This window comes from Heterodontus francisci, chromosome 13, assembly GCF_036365525.1.
Source record: "Heterodontus francisci isolate sHetFra1 chromosome 13, sHetFra1.hap1, whole genome shotgun sequence".
NCBI classification, from domain to species: Eukaryota; Metazoa; Chordata; class Chondrichthyes; order Heterodontiformes; family Heterodontidae; genus Heterodontus; species Heterodontus francisci.
In genome coordinates this window covers 118,621,855-118,645,870 of record NC_090383.1, presented here as the reverse complement: position 1 = coordinate 118,645,870, position 24,016 = coordinate 118,621,855, and the positions used below count along the sequence as shown (strand labels likewise).

The following is a 24,016-nucleotide window of genomic DNA, read 5'->3' as shown; positions in this document are numbered from 1 at the left end:
ATATTACAAATTTTCTACCATTTTAATGATTAAAACAAATGCAACATAAAAGGAGCATTCCTTACAGGTGAACGTACTTACAAACATAAGAATTTGGAGCAGGAGTAGGCCACTCGGCCCCTCGAGCCTGTTCCGCCATTCAATAAGATCATGGCTGATCTGATTCCTTAAAATACTGATTGAAAAAAGTAAACTCTTCAAAATTCAATTCCATTGAACTAAAATTTGTTTAAGAACAGCTATTTACATGGACAGACGGACTAAAAGTTTATATTTTGTACTTTATGGTTAATATTACAGTGATAACACTATTCCCCTGATGACATTATGCTGTTCACCTCCGGGTATTAAAAATATAGTAGCATGGACAGCAATAAATATACAATTATCTCCTTTCTACAACTCAAAGTAATCTGTGACAATTTAGTAGAACATACTTTCACCTGTTTGATTTTTTTCATTCTTTTATGCGATGTGGGCATCACTGGCCAGGCCAGCATTTGTTGCCCATCCCTAATTGCCCTTGAGAAGGTGGCAGTGAGCTGCCTTCTTAAACTGCTGCCGTCCATCTGGTGTGGGCATATCTGCTGTTAGGGAGGGAATTCCAGGATTTTAATCCAGCGACAGGGAAGGAACGGTGATATATTTCCAAGTCAGGATGGTGTGTGACTTGTAGGGGAACTTGCAGGTGGTGGTGGTCTCATGCGTCAGCTGCCCCTATCCTTCTAGGTGGAAGAGGTCGCAGGCTTGGAAGGTGCTGTCAAAGGAGGCATGGTGAGTTGCTTCAGTGCGTCTTATAGATGGTACACACTGCTGCTGCTGTGTGATGGTGGTGGAGTGAGTGAATGTTGAAGGTGGTGGATGGGGAGCCAATGAAGCGGGCTGCTTTGTCCCGGATGGTGTTGAGCCTCCTGAGTGTTTTGGAGCCACACTTCTCCAGGCACGTGGAGAGTGTTCCATTACACTCCTGACTTGATATTACAGTACACAATATTATCATATAAATGCTGAATTGTATCGAAATCCCTTTATCTGCTATTTTACCAGAGTCGATCACTTATTTAAACCTATTAAAATAAACAGGTTAATTAATAATTGCTTGAAAATAATGGGCAAAAATTTGATACAAATGGAAAATTTGCTTATGATAATTTCTGAGCTAAGTTTAATTAAACATTCCCCGAAATGAAAGGTATTTACACAAATGCTTGTCTTTGTTTACAAGCAAGTCAAAATTCCAAGATGTCCTCGAGAACCTCAAAGACCATCTCTTGCATATCTGTGGTAAAGTGTTTCTGAAAAGCACAAAACTCATGGTGAAACCAATCTTCAGGACTACCTCAGTGAAGTGGGACCATCTTCTCCTGTTGATGAAGGAAGAAGAACCAAAGAGATCATATATCATAATTTCTCCGGTATCAGTTTCAGTGCATTACTGAGGGAGTGCTGCAGTGTCAGAGGTGCTGTTCTTTGTCGCGACATGAAACTGAGGCTCCATCTGCCAACTCAGGTGCAGGTGAAAGATCCCACAGCCACTATTTTGAAGAAGAGAAGGAGAATTCTCCCTGGTGTCCAGGACCAACATTTCTCCCTGAACCAACATCACAAAACAAAATTATCTGGTCACTATCACATTGCTGCTTGTGGGAGCTTGCTGTGCTCAAATTGGCTGCCGTGTTTCCTACAACAGTGACTAAAAAGTAATCAAAAGTAGCTTTGCTAATTAAGGAAATTAATTCAAAAGTAATTAATTGTCTGAAAGGTTCTTTGGTTTGTTCTGAGGTGGTGAAAAGTGCTAAAGAAATGTAAGATTTTTGTTTTACATGAAGACAGCGTCCCCTTAAGGAGTGTGGTGATTACACGATCAACTGATTTAATTGGTTGAGGTTAAAATACTGCGTTAGAACTGAGATCATTAATCAAACCAATAATCCAACAGTCACTGCTCCTCTAATTTCAGAAGTTCTAGATTAGTAAGCGAGCTACCAATCCAATTGACAGGGACACAGATTCTCAGGCTTCATATGGTCACCTCAATGGCATTTACTGAGCCCAAAGCTGCATAATTTTCCTGAGGGTGAGCAGCATTCCTCAAGAGCTTTAAATTTTGCCAATTATTAGTATTCTATTGGTCTCTCCGGATTTTGGGTGGGTTTTGGCAAGGGGCATCTATGCTGGGAGCAGAAGCTTTTTTCACCAAATGTCCGCAATGAGCATTATTTGTTTACAGTCAGTATGGGTTAGATGCAGAATGAAGATGCATCTACAATACCTTATTAATTATTTACAAGACATCATCAATTATACTGAGGTTAGGGTTATAGCATGGATTAGATGCAGAGTAAAGCTCCCTCGATACTGCCATGCTGACTGCAATTAGGGTCTGCTGTATCATGGTTTAAATGCTAATTAAAGGCTCTTTCTATTGAATATTGCCAAGTCAGGTGTATTACAGAATGATACAGTGCAGACGGAGGCTGTTCAGCCCATTGTGCCTGTGCTGGCTCTTTGGTAGAGATCCAAATTAGTCCTAATCCTCTGCTCTTGCCCACAGCCCTGCTTCTACTTATGGGTAGCTGAAGGGTAAGCCTGCTATACGCTACCCAACAAATTGCCTTAACTACAAAGCTTAGAACGTTGCCTGATACTGTAGCAGTCAAACATTTTTCTTTCCCACACCAACTATCCTTGCCTGAGTTGAGCTGTAATATAAGCAGTGGTAGGCAATAGGCTCACACCTATTGGGAATGAGATTGAGCGTGTCTCAGTTAGAATCTAACAACCAGTAGAGGGGGACCTTCCCTTGGTGAGTTTGGGCTGGATTCAGATCCAGGTTGCGTGTGTATTTAACCTTTGCATCATACATACTCTCAGTAGATTTTTCTGGATGCTCTGTATTTGTTATGATTTCCAGTGCAGTACTGAGTAACGCTCCCTTTAAACTGCCCGGATGCGGCCTCACACCACCACAATGCAATAAACAGGCTGTGCACAAGTGAGAAAAATCTGAGGGAGCATTGGTACTGAGGGAGTGCTGCACTGTCAGAGATGCTGTCTTTCAAAGGAGGCTTCAAAGCAAGGTGCTGTCTGCTCTCTCAGGTGGTCGTAAAAAATCCTGTGGTACTATTGGAAGAAGAGCAGGGAACCTCTCCCCAATGTCTTGGCCAATATTTTTCTTCAACCAACATCACTAAAAGCAGATTACCTGCTTATTATCAGATTGCTGTTTGTGGGAACTTGTTGTGTGCAAATTGGTTGCTGTGTTTCTTACATTGTAACAGTGAATACACTTCAAAAAAAGTACTTCATTGACTGTGAAGCACTTTGGGATATCCTGAGGTGGTGTACAAACACGAGTCTTTCTTTCTCTTAACTACATATTTTAGAATCACCTGATTGTCAGAATCATAGATTGGTTACAGCTCAGAAAGAGGCCATTCAGCCCATTGCATCCGTGCTGGCTTTTTGCAAGAGCAACTCAACTAGTTCCACACCCCGCCCATTCCCGGTAGCCCTGTAAATTTTTTCTCTTCAGGAGCTTATCCAATTCCCTTTTGAAAGCTACAACTGAATCTGCCTCCACCACACTCTCAGTCAGTACATTCCAGATCATAACTACTCACTCTGTAAAAAAAAAAGGTTTTTCCTCCTGTTGCTGTGGTTCTTTTGCCAACCACCTTAAATCTGTGATCTCTGGTTCTCAACCGTTCCACCAAGGGGAACACTTTCTCTCTATCTACTCTGTCCAGACCCCTCAGGATTTTGAACACCTCTATTATGTGTTGTGTGTTTTTTGCAGTCAGTAAAGTTTCCAACAATTCCTCCCAAAATATAAGCATTAATTTACGAGCACTGCGAATCCATTGAGCCCCAATTGTTTAGCCGTTGGAACTGCTCCTAAGCAATTGGCTAGCAAGACATCATGCGAGTGTCTCTTTGCTCGGTTCCACCACAAACTCGTAAGCAGGAGGTGGGGTCTGAGATGAGTGACAGTCATAGTGCCGGCCCTCTGACCAATGTTGCTCTTGGTAGCCCAGGCTGCAGTTGAGTGTGGACGAGGTGTCGGTGCCATGCAAGGCAGAGGAGAATTGCATCCCATCCAGCTCGTCTGTTAATGGTGTCTCGGCGAAAGGATGGAAGGTGGAGGCTCTGAAAGTGGACTTCCTCCCGTAGGTGTCAGCTTGGTCCTGGGAGCCCTGCCGTTGGAAGGCCAGGGTGCTGGCCAAGGCCAGGTTGTTGTCACTGTGTCTGTCGTAGCTGTTGCTGCGGTAGAAACTGGTCCTGGTCAGCATGATGTTATGGTTTGAGGATCGGCCACGGTGGCAGGTTGCCTGTGAAATGGAAGCACTGGCCTGCTTCCTGCGGGACAGCCAGGTGAACAGGATCCAGATGAACACACCAATTACAATCCCAATCACGATGGACAAGGAGAAGGACAGGATGACACCCCCTAAACCAAAGAAAGAGGAAACAAATATGAGTGAGAAGGACAATTTATATGGCAATTTTCATGACCTCAGGATATCCCGAAAAGCTTTACAGCCAATGAAGTACTACTGAAGTGCAGTGACTGTTGTAATGTACAAAACGCAGCAGCTAGTTTGCGCACAACAAGCTCCCACAAACAGTAATGTGATAATGACCAGATAACCTGTTTTTTAGTGATGTTGATTGAGGGATAAGTATTTGCTAGGATACTGGAGACAACTCCCCTGCCCTTCTTCCAATAGTGCCTTGGATCTTTTACACCCACCTGCGAGGGCAGATGGGGCCTCAATTTAATATCCCACTCAAAAGATGGTGCCCCTGACAGTGTAGCACTCCTTCAGAACTGGACTGCAGTGTCTGCCAAGATTTTGTGCTCAAGTATCTGGAGTAGGACTTGAACCTATGACCTTTTGCATCAAAGGTGAAAGTGTTACCCACGGACTTTAAATATAAGTCTTTCAACTAGACGTTATTGAAGGCAATAACCACATTTGAATGTTAGAAGCAAGAAATATTTACATATGTATCTATAGAGTCATTCATATACTCAAAGTTCATCATAGCCAAAAATTACTTCTGAAGTGAAGTCCCTGTTTTGCAGGCAGCCACAGAAAGCAAATTGAACCTACAACCTTCTGACTCCAAGATGAGAGTACTGCCAGTGAGTGGAAATGACATTAGAGCTAGTGGGTTATTCACCATGGGATGGAAAATAGGCATCACAGCTGAGGTTGGTTCCACATGCACATGCACCAAAATACTGCAACTGCAGGTAATCTGAAATAAAAACAAAACGTGCTGGAAGCACTCAAAGGCACAGGAGCAGGCCATTCAGCCCTCAAACCTATTCTGTCATTCCTTTAGATCATGGCTGTATTTCAACTCAACGCACCTTGGTCCCATTTCCTTTAATATCCTTACCTAGCATAAATCAGATCTGCAAAGAGAGTTAAGCTTTCAGGCCAATAACCTTTCATCAAAAGGTCACTGACCTGAAACGTTATCTTTGATCAGTTTTTGTAGAGAGAAATAACGTTCAAGCTCCTGTAATCTCCAACAAGAACAGCAATGTTGTGGGATAAACACTATTAGATAAACACTATCATCTCCAAGTTCCCCTCCAAGTCACATACCATCATGGCTTCATTGTATCTCTCTGATCCTTTATGTTGTTGGGTTCAATATCCTGAAACTCCCTACCTAACAACACTGTGGGAGCACCTTAAGTACACAAACTGCATTGGTTCAAGAAGGTGGCCCACCAACACCGTCACAAGAAGTGATTCGCGATGGGAAAGAAATGCTGTCCTTGCCAGGGACGCCCACGTCCCATGAAATATTTTTTTAATCTGTGGCCCTCCTAAACTTATTGAATCGCCAGAGATTGGTAAGGAACCAGAGTTCAAACATACAAGAAAAGAAACTAGTGTGGACTCTTTCACTGACTCTGAAAACCGGCACTGAAAAAAAAATCCTTCGGAGCAATAGTTTAGATATGATAAATTCAAAATGATCTTTGCTTTTATGTGTTATTTTCTTTTAAACTAATCTGATGCATCTCATAGAACACCCAGTGCTGCCTCTTATGGTGGATCAACTGGAGTGCTGTACAGCAATGATATACTTAAAGAAATAAAGAAAGTCAGTTTCAGATCTATGTGGCAGCAGGATAAGGGGAGGTAGCTTTAGGGCGTGAATGGCAAGGTTGGGACTGAAACAGGCAGATTTTTTGTATCAGTGGTGTCCAATAGAAATCCCAGACTAGTCAGAGGTGTGGCTGTGGCGACACCGTTTTAGTAGAAAATGCCTTACACACAATATGGGTAAATGTACTTCACATGTGTATTTTTATCAAATGGTCAGTAGCAAAGGAAGTAAAGTAGCCACATTGATCAAAAAAACACTCGCATACTCCCTGTTCATATTACGAATTTTGATGAAAACCACACCTGCCAAGAATGAGGCATATTAATTTCGTCATATGGAACATTAATTTAAAACTCTTACTGGACTAAAAACATGGCTGTACCTGCATTCAAACAGGACAGTGGCTGGAAACATTTGCATTCTAAGAGACTGTTGCCTGGAGAAGACAATGGAAATGCTCCCTGATTCAATTAACCAAATGGATTTTGATCACAAGATATTGACTGTGTGAAAGTCAGCATTCCAGCCCCCTACTGAGGATGTCTACTCAGATTGAAAGAATCCACAAAACTCGCCGGGCATGTTGTCCCGAAAAAAGAGCTAGTCACATGACTGCCTGCTGGCCCAGGTTTGGTTTGAATTGTGTTCACAGAACAGTTCGAAGTTAGACTTCAATTTGAAGACAAAAGAGAAGGAAGGTCTCTCTCTCTCTCTCTTTCACAAAAAGAAGAAACTGCAACTGAACTTGAAGGAAGACAGCATCTCCCTGTCTCGGGCTCTCTCTCTCTCATGAAAAGAAGAGACTGCAACTGGATTTCAAGAAGATAGAAAACCATCAAAACAAGTTTGAAAGTGTGTACTGGGCCCCAACGAGACGGCAAGATTTAACTGCAACCAAAGACTTTACATCGAATTCAAAAGACAGTAAATGAACTCCAGCTATTGCTTCAAACCTTTCCCCAATATTCTTTCTCCTTTTCTGTCTCTATCTTGTGTGTTTATCACATGTGCATGCTAGTGTGGCTATTCCCCGTATTTTTAGTAGTTTTAACCGAATTAAAGTTTTAAGGTTAATAAACTTGCACCTTTCTTGTTTAAATCTAAGAAAACCTGTCTGGTTGATTTCTTTGCCACTACAATGGAGAGCAGTGAACAAGGATTCACTGAGGGGAAGCTAAAAACACAGTGTTTTAAAAATTAAACCTTGTTATGGTCAAACCAGGAAAAGGCTGAGAGGGAACCCCTAGACCCCTTTCTCACCTGGTTGTAATACAATTCACTGACAGATAAATTTGTTAACGTTTATATCGATACAAATGTGAGAATTGAGATCACAGGCCCAACAACAGTGTCTATTACTCATTAACTAATCAGAAATACAATTAGTCGCAGCCAGCTTTCCAATTACACATTGGACAACAATTCCCAATCACAAATTGAATAGTGCTAAAGGATCTTTTCCATCTTCCTGAGAGGGCATTTCAGGCCTTGGTTTAACATTGCATCCAAAAGGCAGCACAACACTCAAGTGTCAGTCTAGATTTAGTGCTTAAGTCTCTGGAATGGTACGAGAACCCAGAACCTCCGGCCTCTGAGTCAAGAGTACTACTCACTGAGCCACAGCTGACACAATCAGCTTGCCTGATCTTTACAATGTCAGCGATGTCTTACACTCTGTGCTTTAATTCTTCACTCAGCGTTCTCCATGCCAAGACATTTAAAAAAAGAGACATTAAACTAATGAGTGACAAACTTCTGTTCAATCAGTGCTTGTTAAATCTGGCAAGCTGCTTGGCACATTTGGCAGTGGCAGTGATTCATTATTTCATCTTCCTGCAACCATGTACACACACCAGATGTCAGGAAATTCCAGAGACAGTCAAAGTCTTGCTGATAAATTCACTATCAACACAAATTGACATGACTAACACAGGAAGAGGCTGAAGTCGTCAAAGTCTGTAATTTAGGCTTTAGAGGCCTACAGGTGTTGTCATCAGCAGCAATGTTTCACTTCCTCTCCTCCGAAAGCCTCCATTATCATCTACTAGACTCAAGCCAGGGGTGTGATCAAAGGGCTGGATTTTGTGCGGAGGAGGGGCTCCCAGCACCATGCCGAAAAGGCGGGTGGAACCCCGCTGCTGCATTTTCATGGCACCCCCTCCCCCACCGGAGCAAACCTCCAGTCTTTTTTCAAGTGAAGTTTCAGAAGACAAGATCCCTGTCCCTTTAAAGATGGTATCCCGCCTCCAAGAGCTGCCAGCCAATCAGAGGGCCGGCAGCTCAGCAGTATTGGCAGCGCCACTGGGAGCGGTGGCCACTGCCGGTACTGCAGAGGCCTCAGACTGAGGCCCAATGTTGGAACCCTGGAACAGAGGTTGGTGAGGCGGTGTCACCGGGGCCAGTCCGGAAGGCCCCGGAAAGGTGGGGCGGGGGGGGGGGGGGGGGTGGTGCTAGTCGCACAGTTCAGGGGGAGGGTGGTCCAGGGGATAAAGTTGTTCCCGGTGGGGGCCCTCTGTGGGTCACAAATTGTCCATGAAGGAGGGACCCCCCTCCCCCCACAAGCTCACAGGGTAAGCACCTCGTTTTACACGGCATCCTCCCTGCGTGGTGGAGGCCTCCCCCCTCCCGACCCCGCCATGGATAAGATCCCAGCGGCAGTGCAATGAGGCCCTTAATTGACCATTAATAGGTCGCTTAAGGCCTTCAGTTGGCCTCTGAGCGGGAAGATTGTCTTCGGCCTATCCCGCCCCCGGGAAGATTGCTGGGCGACAGGGAGACGACATGCCCTCCGCCCCACTGCCCTCCCGCCAACTGTCGCAATACTCCATGACCCCCGCCTCCGAACCCACCTCAGAGATCTCACAAAATCCAGCCCATAGAGTGGTTACAGCACAGTAGGAAGCCATTCCATTCATCAAGCCTGTGCCAGCTCACTGGAGCAGCAATTTAGTTGTCCCACTTCCCTCCCCTTTCCCCGTAGCCCCGCAATTTTTTTCCCTTTGCTCATCACTCATCTGGATGGGAGCAGCCATGCCAATACACAATAAACTCAACAAAGCATGGCATTCATTTGTTTGGTGACCCTCTCAATGGATTCAATATTCGTCCCGTGTACCACCAGCACACCGTGGCTGCAGTTTGTACAATCTACGAGCTGCACAGCAGCAACTCCCCATGGTCACTACAATAGTACCTCTTCACCTCCCTTGGGACCTCTGCCACCAAGAAGGACAAGAGTATTGTGGGAGCAGCATCACTTCCAAGTTCTCCTCCTGCCACATGCAACTTGATTTGGACGGCTCTTCCCTTTTTGTTGTTCGGTCAATATCCTGAAATCCTTTTTGGACATGAAGGGAATTATTGGACACTAAGTGATTCAAGGGATATGGGATGGGGCAGGAAAGTGGATTTGAGGTGAAAGATCAGCCATGACAGAGGAGGCTTAAGGGGCCAGGTGGCTTATTTCTTATGTTATTATGTTCTTAATTCAATCCAATTGGATGGGATGAAAGTCCACACTCTCTGATGGCTCTCTGTGAAATGAGTTTGTGTCAAGCAAGTCTCTATTTTGGGTATGGGCCCACAATATACGCTGACACTAAATTAGCAGTCTTACACAGAGAATTTTCTTTTTCTTTATTCATTCATGGGATTTGGGCATCGCTGGCTAGGCCAGCATTTATTGCCCATCACTAATTACCCTTGACAAGGGGATGGTGAGATGCTTTCTTGAAACTCTGCAGGCCTTGTGGTGTAGGCACACCAACAGTGGTGTTAGGAAGGGAGTTCCAGGGTTTTGACTCAGCGATAGTGAAGTAATGGTGATATAGTTCCAAGTCAGGTTGGTGTGTGGCTTGGAGGGGAACTTGCAGGTGATGGTGTTCCTATGCATCTGCTGCCCTTGTCCTTCTAGGTGGTAGAGGTTGTGGGTTTGGAAGGAGCCTTGGTGAGTTGCTGCAGTGCATCTTACAGATGGTACACACTGCTGCCACTTACGTCAGCGGTGGAGGGAGTGAATGTTGCGGGTGGTGGATGGGCTGCTTTGTGAGCTTCTTGAGTGTTGTTGGAGCTGCACCCATCCAGGCAAGTGGAGAGTATTCCATCACACTCCTGACTTGTGCCTTGTAGATGGTGGACAGGCTTTAGGGAGACAGGAGGTGAGTTCTTGCAACAGAATCCCCAGCCTCTGACCTGCTCTTGTAGCCATGGTATTTATGTGGCTGGTCCAGTTCCATTTCTTGTCAATGGTAACCCCCAGGCTGTTTCTAGTGGGGGATTCAGCAATGGTAATGCCATTGAACATCAAGGGGAGATGGCTATATTCTCTCTTGTTTGAAATGGTCACTGCCTGGCACTTGTGTGGCGCGAATGTAACTTGTCACTTGTGAAGAAAGTGCTTCTGTTTTATGAACATACGTATTAGGAGCAGGAGGAGGCCACTCGGCTCTTTGAGGCTGCTCCACCATTCAATAAGATCATGACTGATCTAATTGTAACTTCAACTCCACATTCCCGCCTACCCCCAATAACCTTTCACCCCCCCTTGCTTATCAAGAATCTATCTACATCTGCCTTAAAAATATTGAAAGACTCTACTTGCACCACCTTTTGAGGAAGAGAGTTCCAAAGATTCACGACCTCTGAGAGAAAAAAATTATCCTCAACTCTGTCTTAAATAGTTAACCCCTAGTTCTAGATTCCCCCACAAGAAGAAACATCCTTTCCACATCCAATCTGTCAAGATCCCTCAGAATCCTATATGTTACTCTTACTCTTCTAAACTCCAGCGGATACAAGCCTAGCCTGTCCAACCTTTCCTCATAAGACAACTGCCCATTCCAGGTATTTCTAGTAAACCTTCTCTGAACTGCTTCCAACGCATTTACATCCTTCCTTAAATAAGGAGACCAATACTGTACACAGTATTCCAGATGTGGTCGCACCAATGCCCTGTATAACTGAAGCATAACCTCCATACTTTTGTATTCAATTCCCCTACCTATCTTTGTGTCATCAGCAAATTTAGCAACCATACCTTTGGTTCCTTCATCCAAGTAATTTATATAAATTGTAAAAAGTTGAGGCTCCATCACTCATCCCTGTGGCACACCACTCTTTACATCTTGCCAACCAGAAAATGATCCATTTATGCCTACTCTCTGTTTCCTGTTAGCTAGCCAATCTTCTATCTATGCCAAAATGTTACCCTCTACACCATGAGCTTTTACTTTCTGCAATAACCTTTGATGTGGCATCTTATCAAATTCCTTCTGGAAATCTAAGTACAGTGCATCCACCAGTTCCCCTTTATCCACAGCACATGCTACTTCTTCAAAGAACTCCAATAAATTGGTTAAATATGATTTCCCTTTCACAAAACAATGTTGACTCTGCCTGATTACCTTGAATTTTTCTCAGTGCCCTGCTATAATGTCTTTAATAGCTTCTAACATTTTCCCTATGACAGATGTTAAGCTAACTGGCCTGTAGTTTCCTACTTTCTGTCTCCCTCCCTTTTTGAATAAAGGAGTTACATTGGCTATTTTCCAATCTAATGGAACCTTCCCCAAATCTAGGGAATTTTGGAAAATTAAAACCAACACATCAACTATCTCACAAGCGACTTCTTTTAAGACCCTAGGATGAAGTCCATCAGGACCCGGGGACTTGTCAGCCCGCAGGTCCAACAATCTGCTCAATACTACTTCCCTGGTGATTATCATTTTCTTGAGTTCCTCCCTCCCTTGCATTTCCTGATTAACAGCTTTTTTTTTGTTAAAAATATTTTTTGAGGAATTCATTGTCAACTGAAGAAATGTCGGACCAGTTTTTTTGCAAGAGGGTCATCAAGAGGACACTGAAAGAACTGGTTTGGCAACAATGTTCAGTGGTTGTCACATGACTCAAGTTAAAAATAGAACAGAACCCCTGGTAACTGGGGAAGATGTGTGCAGAGAAGTGACAGTCGCGAGAGCAGCAGAGCACACCTGAGACAGCAGCAAACTCACAAACTTTTGGTTGTAGTGTCAGTGTTTACCTTCTGGAATGAGATAAATTTAGAGCCTGCTGAAGAAATGTCACGGAGGAAGAGACCACATTCTTGCTGAAGATTTAAAGGAAAGCCTGCTAAATTAATTCTCAATGCCGCCTGAAAAAAACTGTTCTAAAAGATCCCAGTGACCCCTCTATGTCTACTCATGTGGCCAAACTGTATGCAGTTTTGGAACACAACATATCTCATCTGCTGTTTTCTTCAAAAATGAGCAAGCATTCAGCCCACAGGTTTTTTCGTCTGCAACAGAGCTCTGAACAAAAATCACTTTTATTTTTCCGGTTCACCGGTGTACGTATGTGTGTGAGCATGTATGAGGGGCTAAGGTAAAAAGGGAACCTTAAAATTTCAATCTGTGTGTTTACGCTTCATTACTGGTTAAGACTTTTATAACAAACTGATAATTTTGTTGTTTATTAAAGAAACCTGGTTAGTGTGTTTTATTCTGGGAAAAATAGATTAGATGATTGACCGTATCGGTAAGTGGGAAAATTTAAATACATGTTGTGACTCGTGGAGAAGTGGAACTAGAATAAACAGTACACTCCTCCTGCTTCCGTCATAACACACTTATCAGCCCAAGCCTAGATGTTGTCCAGCATATGCACATGGGCTGCTTTAGTATCTGAGGAGTTGCGAATGGTGCTGAACATTGTGCAATCATGTGGAAGGGGAAGTGTCAGCACAAGAGCAGTAGGTCATTTTTCTGAAGTTGATGCTAAGGCTCTGAAGGGCAATGTGCCATGACATGGACAAGGATAGGACAAGAGTTCGTGTTCATGGACCCTGATTGCATTGATTTCAACAGTCCAAAGTGAAATCTCAGAAGTCCCTCTCACGTCCCAATTTTTAAAAAAAATTCATTCATGGGATGTGGGCTACTGGCTACGACAGCATTTACTGCCCAACTCTACATGCCCTTGAGAAGGTGGTGGTGAGCCGCCTTCTTGAACCGCTGCAGTCCATGTGGGGTAGGTACACCCACAGTACTGTTAGGAAGGGAATTCCAAGATTTTGACCCAGCGACAGTGAAGGAACAGCGATATAGTTCCAAGTCGGGATGATGTGTGGCTTAGAGGGGAACTTGCAGGTGGTGGTGTACCCAGGCTTCTGCTGTACTTGTCCTTCTAAGTGGTAGAGACGGCGGGTTTGGAAGGTGCCATCTAAGAAGCCTTGGTGCGTTGCTGCAGTACATCTTGTAGATGGTACACACTGCTGCCACTGTGCGTCAGTGGCGGAGGGGGTGAATGTTTGTGGATGGGGTGCCAATCAAGTGGGCTGCTTTGTCCTGGATGATGTTGGGCTTCCTGAGTGTTGTTGGAGCTGCACCCAATCATGCTATTGGTGAGTATTCATCACACTCCTGACTTGTGCCATGTAGATGGTGGACAGGCTTTGGGGAGTCAGGAGGTGAGTTTCTTGCCGCAGGATTCCTAGCCTCTCACCTGCTCTTGTAGCCATGGTATTTATGTGACTATTCCAGTTCAGTTTCTGGTCAATGGTTACCCCCAGGATGTTGATAGTGGGGGATTCAGTGATCGTAATGTCAAGGGGAGCTGTTTAGGTTCTCTCTTGTTTGAGATGGTCATCGCCTGGCACTTGTGTGGCGCGAATGTTACTTGCCACTTATCAGCCCAAGCCTGGATATTGTTCGGGTTTTGCTGCATTTCTACACGGACTGCTTCAGTATCTGAGGAGTTGCGAATGGTGCTGAACATTTTGCAATCATCAGCGAACATCCCCACTTCTGACCTTATGATTGAAGGAAGGCCATTGATGAAGAAGCTGAAAATGGTTGGGCCTAGGACACTATCCTGAGGAACTCCTGCAGTGATGTCCTGGAGCTGAGATGATTGACCTCCAATAACCACAACCATCTTCCTTTATGCTAGGTATGACTTCAACAAGCAGAGAGTTTCCCCCTGATTGACTCCAGTTTTCCTAGGGCTCCTTGATGCCATACTCGGTCAAATGCTGCCTTGATGTCAAGGGCAGTCACTCTCACCTCACCTCTTGAGTTCAGCTCTTTTGTCCATGTTTAAACCAAGGCTGTAATGAGGTCAGGAGCTGAGTGGCCCTGGCAGAACCCAAACTGAGCATCACTGAGCAGGTTATTGCTGAGGAAGTGCAGCTTGATAGCACTATCGACGACACCTTCCATCACTTTACAGATGATCGAGAGTAGACTGATGGGATGGTAATTGGCCGGGTTGGATTTGTTCTCCTTTTGGTATACAGGACATACCTGGGCAGTTTTCCACATTGCCGAGTAGATGCCAGTGTTGTAGCTGTACTGGAACAGCTTGGCTAGGGACGTGGCAAGTTCTGGAGCACAGGTCTTCGGTACTATTGCTAGAATGTTGTCAGGGCCCATCGCCTTTGCCGTATACAGTGCCTTCAGTCATTTCTTGATATCACATGAAATGAATCGAATTGGTTGAAGTCTGGCATCTGTGATGCTGGGGACTTCAGGATGAGGCCGAGATGGATCATCCACTCGCCACTTCTGACTGAAGATTGTTGCAAATGCTTCAGCCTTATCTTTCGCACTGATGTGCTGGGCTCCCCCATCATTGAGGATGGGGATATTTGTGGAATCATGTCCTCCAGTTAGTTGTTTAATTGTCCACCACCATTCACGACTAGATGTGGCAGGACTGCAGAGCTTAGATCTGATCCGTTGGTTGGCATGCAAGTAGTCCTGAGTTGCAGCTTCACCAGTTGACATCTCATTTTTCGGTCTGTCTGGTGCTGCTCCTGGCATGCCCTCCTGCACTCTTCATTGAACCAGGGTTGGTCTCCTGGCTTGATGGTAATGGTAGATTGGGGGATACCTTGAGGTTACAGATTGTGTTTGAGTACAATTCTGCTGCTGCTGATGGCCCACAGTGCCTCGTGGATGCCCATATTTGTGTTGCTAGATCTGTTCGAAATCTGTCCCATTTAGTACATGGTGGTAGTGCCACACAACACGATGGGGGGTACCTTCAATGTGAAGATGGGACTTGGTCTCCACAAAGACTATGCAGTGGTCACTCCTACCAATACAGTCATGGACAGATGCATCTGTGGCAGGCAGATTGGTGAGGACGAGGTCAAGTATGTTTTTCCCTCTTGTTGGTTCCCTCACCACCTGCCGCAGACCCAGTCTAGCATCTATGTCCTTTAGGACTCAGCCAGCTCGCTCAGTAGTGGTGCTACCGAGCCACTCTTGGTGATGGACATTGAAGTCCCCCCCGCAGAGTACATTCTGTGCTCTTGCCACCCTCAGTGCTTCCTCCAAGTGGTGCTCAACATGGAGGAGTACTGATTCATCAGCTGAGGGGGGGTGGGGTGAGGGGGGTGTGGTTGCGGTAAGTGGTAATCAGCAGGAGGTTTCCTTACCCATGTTTGATCTGATGCCATCGGACATCACGGGGTCTGGAGTCGATGTTGAGGACTCCCAGGATAACTCTCTCCCAACTGTATAACCACTGTGCTGCCACCTCTGCTGGGTCTGTCCTGCCAGTGGAACAGGACATACCTAGGGATAGTGATGGCAGTGTCTGGGACATTGTAAGAATGATTTAGTGAGTCATACTACTGCTTGACTAGTCTGTGGGACAGCTCTCCCAACTTTGGCACAAGCCCCCAGATGTTAGTAAGAAGGACTTTGCAGGGTCAACAGGGCTGGGTTTGCCGTTGTCCTTTCCGGTGCCTAGGTCGATGCCAGGCGGTCCGTCCGATTTCATTCCTTATTTTGTTTGCATTGGTTTGATACAACTGAGTGACTTGCTAGGCCATTTCAGAGGGCATTTAAGAGTCAACCACATTGCTGTGGGTCTGGAGTCATATGTAGGCCAGACTAGGTAAGGACAGCAGATTTCTTTCCCTAAAGGACAAGGCAAGGCTGACACTTCAGTGCAGTACTGAGGGAGCACTGCACTGTTGAAGGTGCTGTCTTTGGATGAGATGTTTAAACCGGGGCCCCATCCCCTGCTCTGGTGGATCTAAAGTAGATGTGTCCTACCATTTCACACAGGGGGCAACATTACAATTTTGTCCTATATTGGGGGCCGGTGAGAAAGCTTTGGAAAGATAAAGGCATTAAAAATTTATTTTACTATTAATCAAATCAACAACAAACTTGCATTTTTGTGAAGAAACTTTAAATGAGAAGACTAATATAATGACTTACTTTCTCGTCACTATGTTGAACACTGACTTAGTGACACACATGGCATTCCTTCTGCTTGCATAAGTACTCAATCGCTGCCTGCACACTTGATATAGCGAGGCGGAGTGTTCTGGATAGGTGTCCATCTGTCAGGAGTGATTTTCCTCTTTCCTTCCCTTCTCTCTCTCTGTCTATCTCTCCCCCCTCTCTCTGTATCCCTCTCTCCCCCTCTCTCTCTGTCTCCCTTCTCTCTCCTCCCCTGCTCTCTCTCCCCTCTCTCACTCTATCTCTCTGTCTCCCTCCCTCTCTCCCCCTCTGTCTCTCCCTCTCTCCCTCTCTGTCTCCCTCTTTCTTTCTTTCTCCATTTCTCTCTCTCTTTCTCTGTCTCTCTCTGCCCCCCTCTCTCTCTCTCTCTGTCTCTCTCTTCCCCCTCCCCGTGTCTCTCTCCCCCTTTGTTTCTCTCTCCCCCTGTCTCTGTTTCTCTCCCTCTATCTCTCTGTCCCCCTCTCTCTCCACTCTCTCTGTTCCCCTCTCTCTCTCTTCCTCCCGCCTCTGTCCTCCTCTCTCTCCCTGTCGCCCCCTCTCTGTGTCTCTCTCCCCCCTCTGTCTCTCACTCTCCCCCTTTCTCTGTCTCTCTCTCCCTTTATCTCTCTATCCCCCTCTCCCCCCTCCCTCTGTTCCCCTCTCTCTCTTCCTCTCCCTCTCTCTCGCTATCCTCCTCCATCTCTCCCTCTGCCCCTCTCTCTCCCTGTCCCCCTCTCTCTGTTCCCTCTCCCCCCTCTGTCTCTTCCTCTACCCCCTCTCTCTCTGTCTCGCTCTCCCTCTCTCTCCCCCTCTCTCCTTCACTCTCCCTGTCTCTCTCCCTTTCTCTGTCTGTTTGTCTCTCTCTGCTTGTTCTCTCTCTGTCTTTCTCTCTCCCACTCCCCACTCTCCACTTCTCTGCACAACATAAATGTGGATAATAGAGGTGGGCTGTGAATGCTGCCTCTGTGCTGGGCACAGCCATATTGTGCGGGAGCAGGGTCTTAACAAACCTATAGCTGCCTGCCAAGGTGCCTATTCTGGCAGTTTACATCCAAGGGGTGGATGGAAACCTTTAGAGGGCTGGATTCTGGCCTACGGGCTGTATATTGGACAACCATGATCTCAAAGATCCCATGGCAGTATTTCAAAAAAGAGCAGGAGATTTCTCCCCTGGCCCCGGCCAATACCTATCCATCAACCAACATCACTAAAAACAGATAATCTGATCATTATCTGATTGCTGTTTGTGGGAGCTTGCTGTGGCTGCTGTGTTTCCTGCATTACAATAGTGACTACACAAAAAGTACTTCATTGGCTCATTGGCTGTAATGCACTTTGAGCCATCTGATGGTCTTGAAAAGTGCTACATAAATGCAAGTCTTGCTTTTTTATTCTGAGGAATGGCAAGTAAGCCCATAGACTTTTGACTCAAAGGGAAGTATGCTATCAACAGAGCCAAGCTGGCAGCTAGTTGGTAAGGAAACCAGCATTTAACAAGCTTACGTAACTAGGGCCAGTAAGCTTGGTCCCTGAGCTAACTTCTAACACAGGATTGTATGACCCCAGCAACCTTTCTTGCAGTATAATGCTTGAGAAACTGTCGAATGGAACAACAGTTTTCTCTCTGGTTACAACTGTTGAACAAATTGCTGTACACACCCTGTTTCCTGTTGATAAAAAGCTCTTGTGGAGCCTCTCCACCAAACCTTGATCCCTCCAGATGTTCACTGCGACATTGCTACAAAGGGTTGTTTTACATTTTGCTGCATGGCTGATATTGCTGCAAATACATTTTAAGCAGGGCCTGCTCCTGACTTTGAACCATAAGATGTTTCTGCAATGGCCAGCTAACCTCTTTTCAGTATTTTTGGACAATTCACTGGAACTATAAGTGCTGAATAGCACTGTGGAATAACACCTCAGGACACTGGCATTCCCATTCACCTTGTGAACTGCCCTCTATCGCAAAGGAAAACAAAGACCTGCATTTCTATAGCGTCTTTCACAACCTCAGGATGTCTTAAAGCCAGTGAAGTACTTTTACAAAGTGTAGTCACTGTTGTAATGTTGGAGCCAATTTGTACACTGCAAGATCCTGCATGCACCAATGTGATAATGAACAGACCATCTGTTTTCGTCATATTGGTTGAAGGATAAAGGGCCAGATCATTGTTTTTGGTTGAAGAGGAGATTGGTCAGGACACGCAGGACATCTCCTCGAAATAGATCCATGGGATCTTTTACATCCACCTGAACAGACAGCACCTTCGACATTGCAGCACTCATTCAGTACTGCCCCTCTGACAGTGCAGCACTCCCTCAGTAATGCCCCTCTGATAGTGCAGCACTCCCTCAGTACTGCCCCTCCAACAATGCAGCACTCCATCAGTACTGCCCCACTGAAAGTGCAGCACTCCCTCAGTAATGCCCCTCTGATAGTGCAGCACTCCCTCAGCACTGCCCCTCCAACAATGCAGCACTCCATCAGTACTGCCCCTCTGACAGTGCAGCACTCCCTCAGTAATGCCCCTCTGATAGTGCAGCACTCCCTCAGTACTGTCCCTCCAACAATGCAGCACTCCCTCAGTACTGCCCCTCTGACAGTGCAGCTCTCCCTCAGTAATGCCCCTCTGATAGTGCAGCACTCCCTCAGCACTGCCCCTCCAACAATGCAGCACTCCCTCAGTAATGCCCCTCTGACAGTGCAGCATTCCCTCAGTACTGCCCCTCCAACAATGCAGCACTCCCTCAGTACTGCCCCTCTGACAGTGCAGCACTTCCTCAGTAATGCCCCTCTGACACTGCAGCACTCCCTCAGTACTGTTTGAGTGTCAGCCTGAGTTATGTGCTCAGGTTTCTGGAGTCAGAAACTCTGTCTGCTGGGGCACTCCACATCCCAACAATCCTCTGTGTTAAAAACAAATTTCTCCTGTTGGCAAAACAGTCTGCAGAATGTGTTAGAGGGATGACGTGGCCTGTTTGATTTTGTTCTGAAGGGAGGAGTCCATGTTCTGAACTATAAGAACTTGTGAAGTTGCATTTCTAAAAAAAATAATTAAGTTAGAATTATAGGGAAATGAACCAAGCTTTTTATGAAGTGGGTGTTCTGGATTCCAGATTTAAATTCTTATATTTACTTTCAGGTAAACTCGGTGCCACAAAATCTCCCAGGATATTTGTTCTTTCACCATCTGCCTCCTTCCTTGCAATTTGTTTGTTAAAGGGGCACTAAAGAGTGCTGGGTGGAAGTGGGGGAGGGAGAATAGATTCTGGTTATAGCTACATGGTACTTTCAACTGTGATGTCACATTCAGGTGACCAAAGTCGGCAGTTCCGCCATGAGGCGACACATTTTTGACTTAAATGAACAAGAGGGAGCTGTTGCATAAAGGGCTTGCCCCTTTAAGAAAAGTAATTAAAAAGAGACCCGTGGCAGAATATGATTGTTGTAAGTAAGAAGCAAAGCGGTAGAGTGGATCAGAAGTCAAATTTAAAGGCACATAGTTAAACAAGCACAAGACTGAACCTGCAAGTGGAGTTGATTGAAATGTTAAAATTGCACTATCGTTTTTCGATTTTCACAGTCGGTTGTGTTTTGATCCAAATCCAATTTATATACAAAAACAATAAAATTAAATTGTTCATACAAATCCTCTTTCCACGATCTGATCTTGTTGCTGCTTCACATGCAATGTTTACGATCAGTGTTCAAATCGCTTGTTTCACACAACAGTAAGAATTTAATTCATAGGGAGAGACAAAGCATGGGAGGGAGAGACAGCGTGTAAGAGAATATGTGAGAGGCAGGGAGGGAAAGCCAAGAGAACAGAAACAGGAATGAGTAAGAGATACCATGAAATAGGTATAGAGACTAAGGTAGAGAAAGGTAATTATCCAAGAGAATATTGGAACATATGAATACTCAGAACTGGAAAAGCTCACTTCAGACATCCTGGATGGTCATAGATCACTATATCTGTACAGCCATCTCTCAAAGATTTCTCTAAGCAACAAAGAAATCATGAGTAAGAGACAGGCAAAGGACAATGGGTAGAGAGACAGAAAGAGAGAAAGAGGTAGAGTGAATGAAAGAATGTGTGTGAGACAGAGGCAGAGTGACCAAAAATTGAAGGGCGAGAATAGAAGTGAAAAATAGAGCAAACACTGAATGAAAAATGAGAGAGAGGCAGAGTAACTGAGAAATACCGTAGCATACAATTAAATGGAAGAGGCTGTTGTTGAGTAACAGAGAGAGTTTGAGAAATAGAGCAAGGGCAGGAGAATGAATAAAAGAATGAGAGGAAAAAGTGAAGGCGAATATGAGAGAGAGAGAGAAACCAAGGATGAGGAGGAGAGTGTAACAGCATGTGAGGCTGGGAAGAGAGTGAATAAGAAGAAACTAAGATGAGATGGAGAGTCCCTCAATTTAGCTGAAATTCCCAAATCAAAACTTTTCACAAGAAAGCGCCTCTTTTTCAAGTTTAATTTCAAATTATGCATAGCTTACCAAAAAAGTTGTCAGGCAATGATTGGGTCAGTGAATACTTCGCAGTCTTGTTGTGATCCATAATCAGTTCAGCAGAAAGAGTGTCTCTGAACAGCCTGAGCTCTCAGTACACCAGGTTAGAAGAAAGAGGTGAATGTATGAAGTCAGCTCTGAGCAAAGAGAAAGAAATTTTCCTTTCTTTCAAAAAAAACCGAACTGTTTGTTGGAACGGAAACTCTGCTGTGGTTGCTTTTCCTGCTTTTGTACTCAAATTAGTAACTGCCCCCCTTATCAGCGTGAAACACCATTGTCAGAGAATGTGGCCATTTCCTCACTATCATTTCCTCTAATAGAAATTAATGAACTTGTAGAAACAAGGGATGAGGGGGTGGAGAGGGAAAGATACTGGAATGAAGTATCTTTCTCTGCACACTATTAGAAAATAAACTTAATGGCCCCTGCTTGTCCTGGGTGGCTACAGTAAGTGCCCATAATTATTCTGCTTTAGAATGAGACTATTAATATCCAGATAACCACTTGGGTGAGGTACTGGAAAACGACCTCTATCTACACCACAGAACAGCCTTGGGGACAGGAGTAACGTTTTCAGGACCAAATCACAGGAACTGAAAGAAAGAAATAGAGAAAAATGAAAATCGACATCATTTTAAAATAAATAACTCAAACTCTTTGCTTTGGAACTCTGGGATATTTCTAATCCAGTCAGTAGATTGTTTTTAGATTCACCAGAATGATGCCAAGGCTACAGGGAGAGGGGGAAATGAGCTAGAGAGTAAGACTAATTGCACAGCTCTTTCAAAGGGCCAGCACAGGAATGATGGGATGAATGGCCTGCTTCTGTGCTGTACAATTCTGTGAAATTATGAAGACAATTTGCATTTGTGTTCCCCTGAGTTCAGAAAGTTGAAGAGTGATCTAATCGAGGTATTTAAAACGATCAAAGGTTATGATGTGGTAGATACAGAGAATCCATTTCCTCTGGTGAGAGAATCGAAAGCATGAGGGATACAATCATAAAAATTAGAACTCGGCTGTTCACGAGTGAAATCAGGAAGTAAAAGGTGCTGGAAATCTGGAACTCTCTCTCTCTCCAAAAGGCTGTGGATACTGGGGATCAATTAGAACTTTCAAGACAGTGATTGATAGGTAAGGCGAGCGAGGGAGAAAAAGCAGGTAAATGGAGCTGAGGTATGGATCAGCCACGATCTAACTGAATTCCGGAACAGGCTTGAGGGGCTGAATGGCCTCCTGTTCCTATATTTACATAGGAGAGCTTTTCTTATGTTTGAACATTGAATTCAATCAACATGCAGAGCTTCTAAAGAATGATAAGACCTTAATAATATTTAAATTTGTAGACCCTGATCCTAGATGTATAATCCAATCTGGCACTTCGAACAGTGCTTACAGAGTACTGTATTGTCTAAGCTGACATCTTTCAGATGAGACATTAAACCTCAGGTTCCAGTAGAGGTAAAAGATCCTGTAGAACCATTGGTTGAACAGCATGGCAGCTCCCCTGCCCAACGTTATGCCCCTAAAACAATGCTACTGAGCCACATTAGCTGCTCATTCACTGCATATTTCCTTGCGGAATCTTGCTGTGTGCAAAATGGCTGCTGAATTTACCTACATTACAGGTTCCTACTGTCATGTAGGTGTCAGCTGTGGCAGAGTTGGTCATACTCTTGCCTCTGAGTCAGAAAGTTGTGGGTTCAAGTTCCCACTCAACAGACATAACCCAAGCTGATACTCCCAGGGCAGTAGTGAGGGAGTGCTGCACTGTTGGAGATGCTACTCCCAGGGCAGTAGTGAGGGAGCGCTGCACTGTTGGAGATGCCACTCTCACGTCAGTAGTGAGGGAGTGCTGCACTGTTGGAGATGCCACTCCCAGTGCAGTAGTGAGGGAGTGCTGCACTGTTGGAGATGCCACTCCCACGTCAGTAGTGAGGGAGTGCTGCACTGTTGGAGATGCCACTCTCACGTCAGTAGTGAGGGAGTGCTGCACTGTTGGAGATGCCACTCCCAGTGCAGTAGTGAGGGAGCGCTGCACTGTTGGAGATGCCACTCCCACGTCAGTAGTGAGGGAGTGCTGCACTGTTGGAGATGCCACTCTCACGTCAGTAGTGAGGGAGTGCTGCACTGTTGGAGATGCCACTCCCAGTGCAGTAGTGAGGGAGTGCTGCACTGTTGGAGATGCCACTCCCACGTCAGTAGTGAGGGAGTGCTGCACTGTTGGAGATGCCACTCCCACGTCAGTAGTGAGGGAGTGCTGCACTGTTGGAGATGCCACTCCCAGTGCAGTAGTGAGGGAGTGCTGCACTGTTGGAGATGCCACTCCCACGTCAGTAGTGAGGGAGTGCTGCACTGTTGGAGATGCCACTCTCACGTCAGTAGTGAGGGAGTGCTGCACTGTTGGAGATGCCACTCCCAGTGCAGTAGTGAGGGAGTGCTGCACTGTTGGAGATGCCACTCCCATGTCAGTAGTGAGGGAGTGCTGCACTGTTGGAGATGCCACTCCCACGTCAGTAGTGAGGGAGTGCTGCACTGTTGGAGATGCCACTCCCACGTCAGTAGTGAGGGAGCGCTGCACTGTTGGAGCTGTCATTGCTCAGATGAGACATTAAACCAAGGCCCTGTCTGTCCTCTGAGGTGGATATAAAAGATCCCATGTCTCTATTTTAAGGAAGTGCGGGGGATTTTCGCCCAGAGTCCTGGTCAATATTTATCTCTCAACTAAACTCACTACAAAGTATCTCATAGAACGATATAAAATCATAGAAATTTACAGCACAGCAAGAGGCAATGTCTGTGTGGCCAAAAAAGAGCTAACCACTTTAATTCCACTTTCCAGCTTTTGGTCCGTAGCCCTGTAGCTTACAGCACTTCCAGTACATATCGAGTACTTTTTAAATGCAATGAGGGTTTCTGCCTCTACCACCCTTTCAGGCAGTGAGTTCCAGACCACCACCCATCTCTGGATGAAAATATTTCTCCTCAGCTCCCCACCAATGCTTTTGCCAATTATTTTAAATGTAAACACCTCCTGATTATTGACCTCTCTGCTGAGGGGAATAGGTCCTTCCTATCCACTTGATCTACACCCCCCGATTTTATATGCCTTAATTAAATTTCCCTTCAG

At 45.2% G+C, this 24,016-nt stretch overlaps 1 protein-coding gene across 1 annotated transcript; it reads right to left on the bottom strand.

Moving 5' to 3' along the window:
- Positions 1–8: 8 nt before the first annotated feature.
- LOC137376637 (myc target protein 1 homolog) lies at positions 9–21,042 on the bottom strand. Its single transcript, XM_068045574.1, has 2 exons — positions 20,875–21,042; positions 9–4,450 (listed from the first exon to the last, which is right to left on the bottom strand). Exons 1-2 carry the CDS (start codon positions 20,933–20,935, stop codon positions 3,921–3,923), a joined length of 591 nt encoding a protein of 196 aa, XP_067901675.1. The 5' UTR covers positions 20,936–21,042; the 3' UTR covers positions 9–3,920.
- Between the last annotated feature and the right edge of the window lie 2,974 nt (positions 21,043–24,016).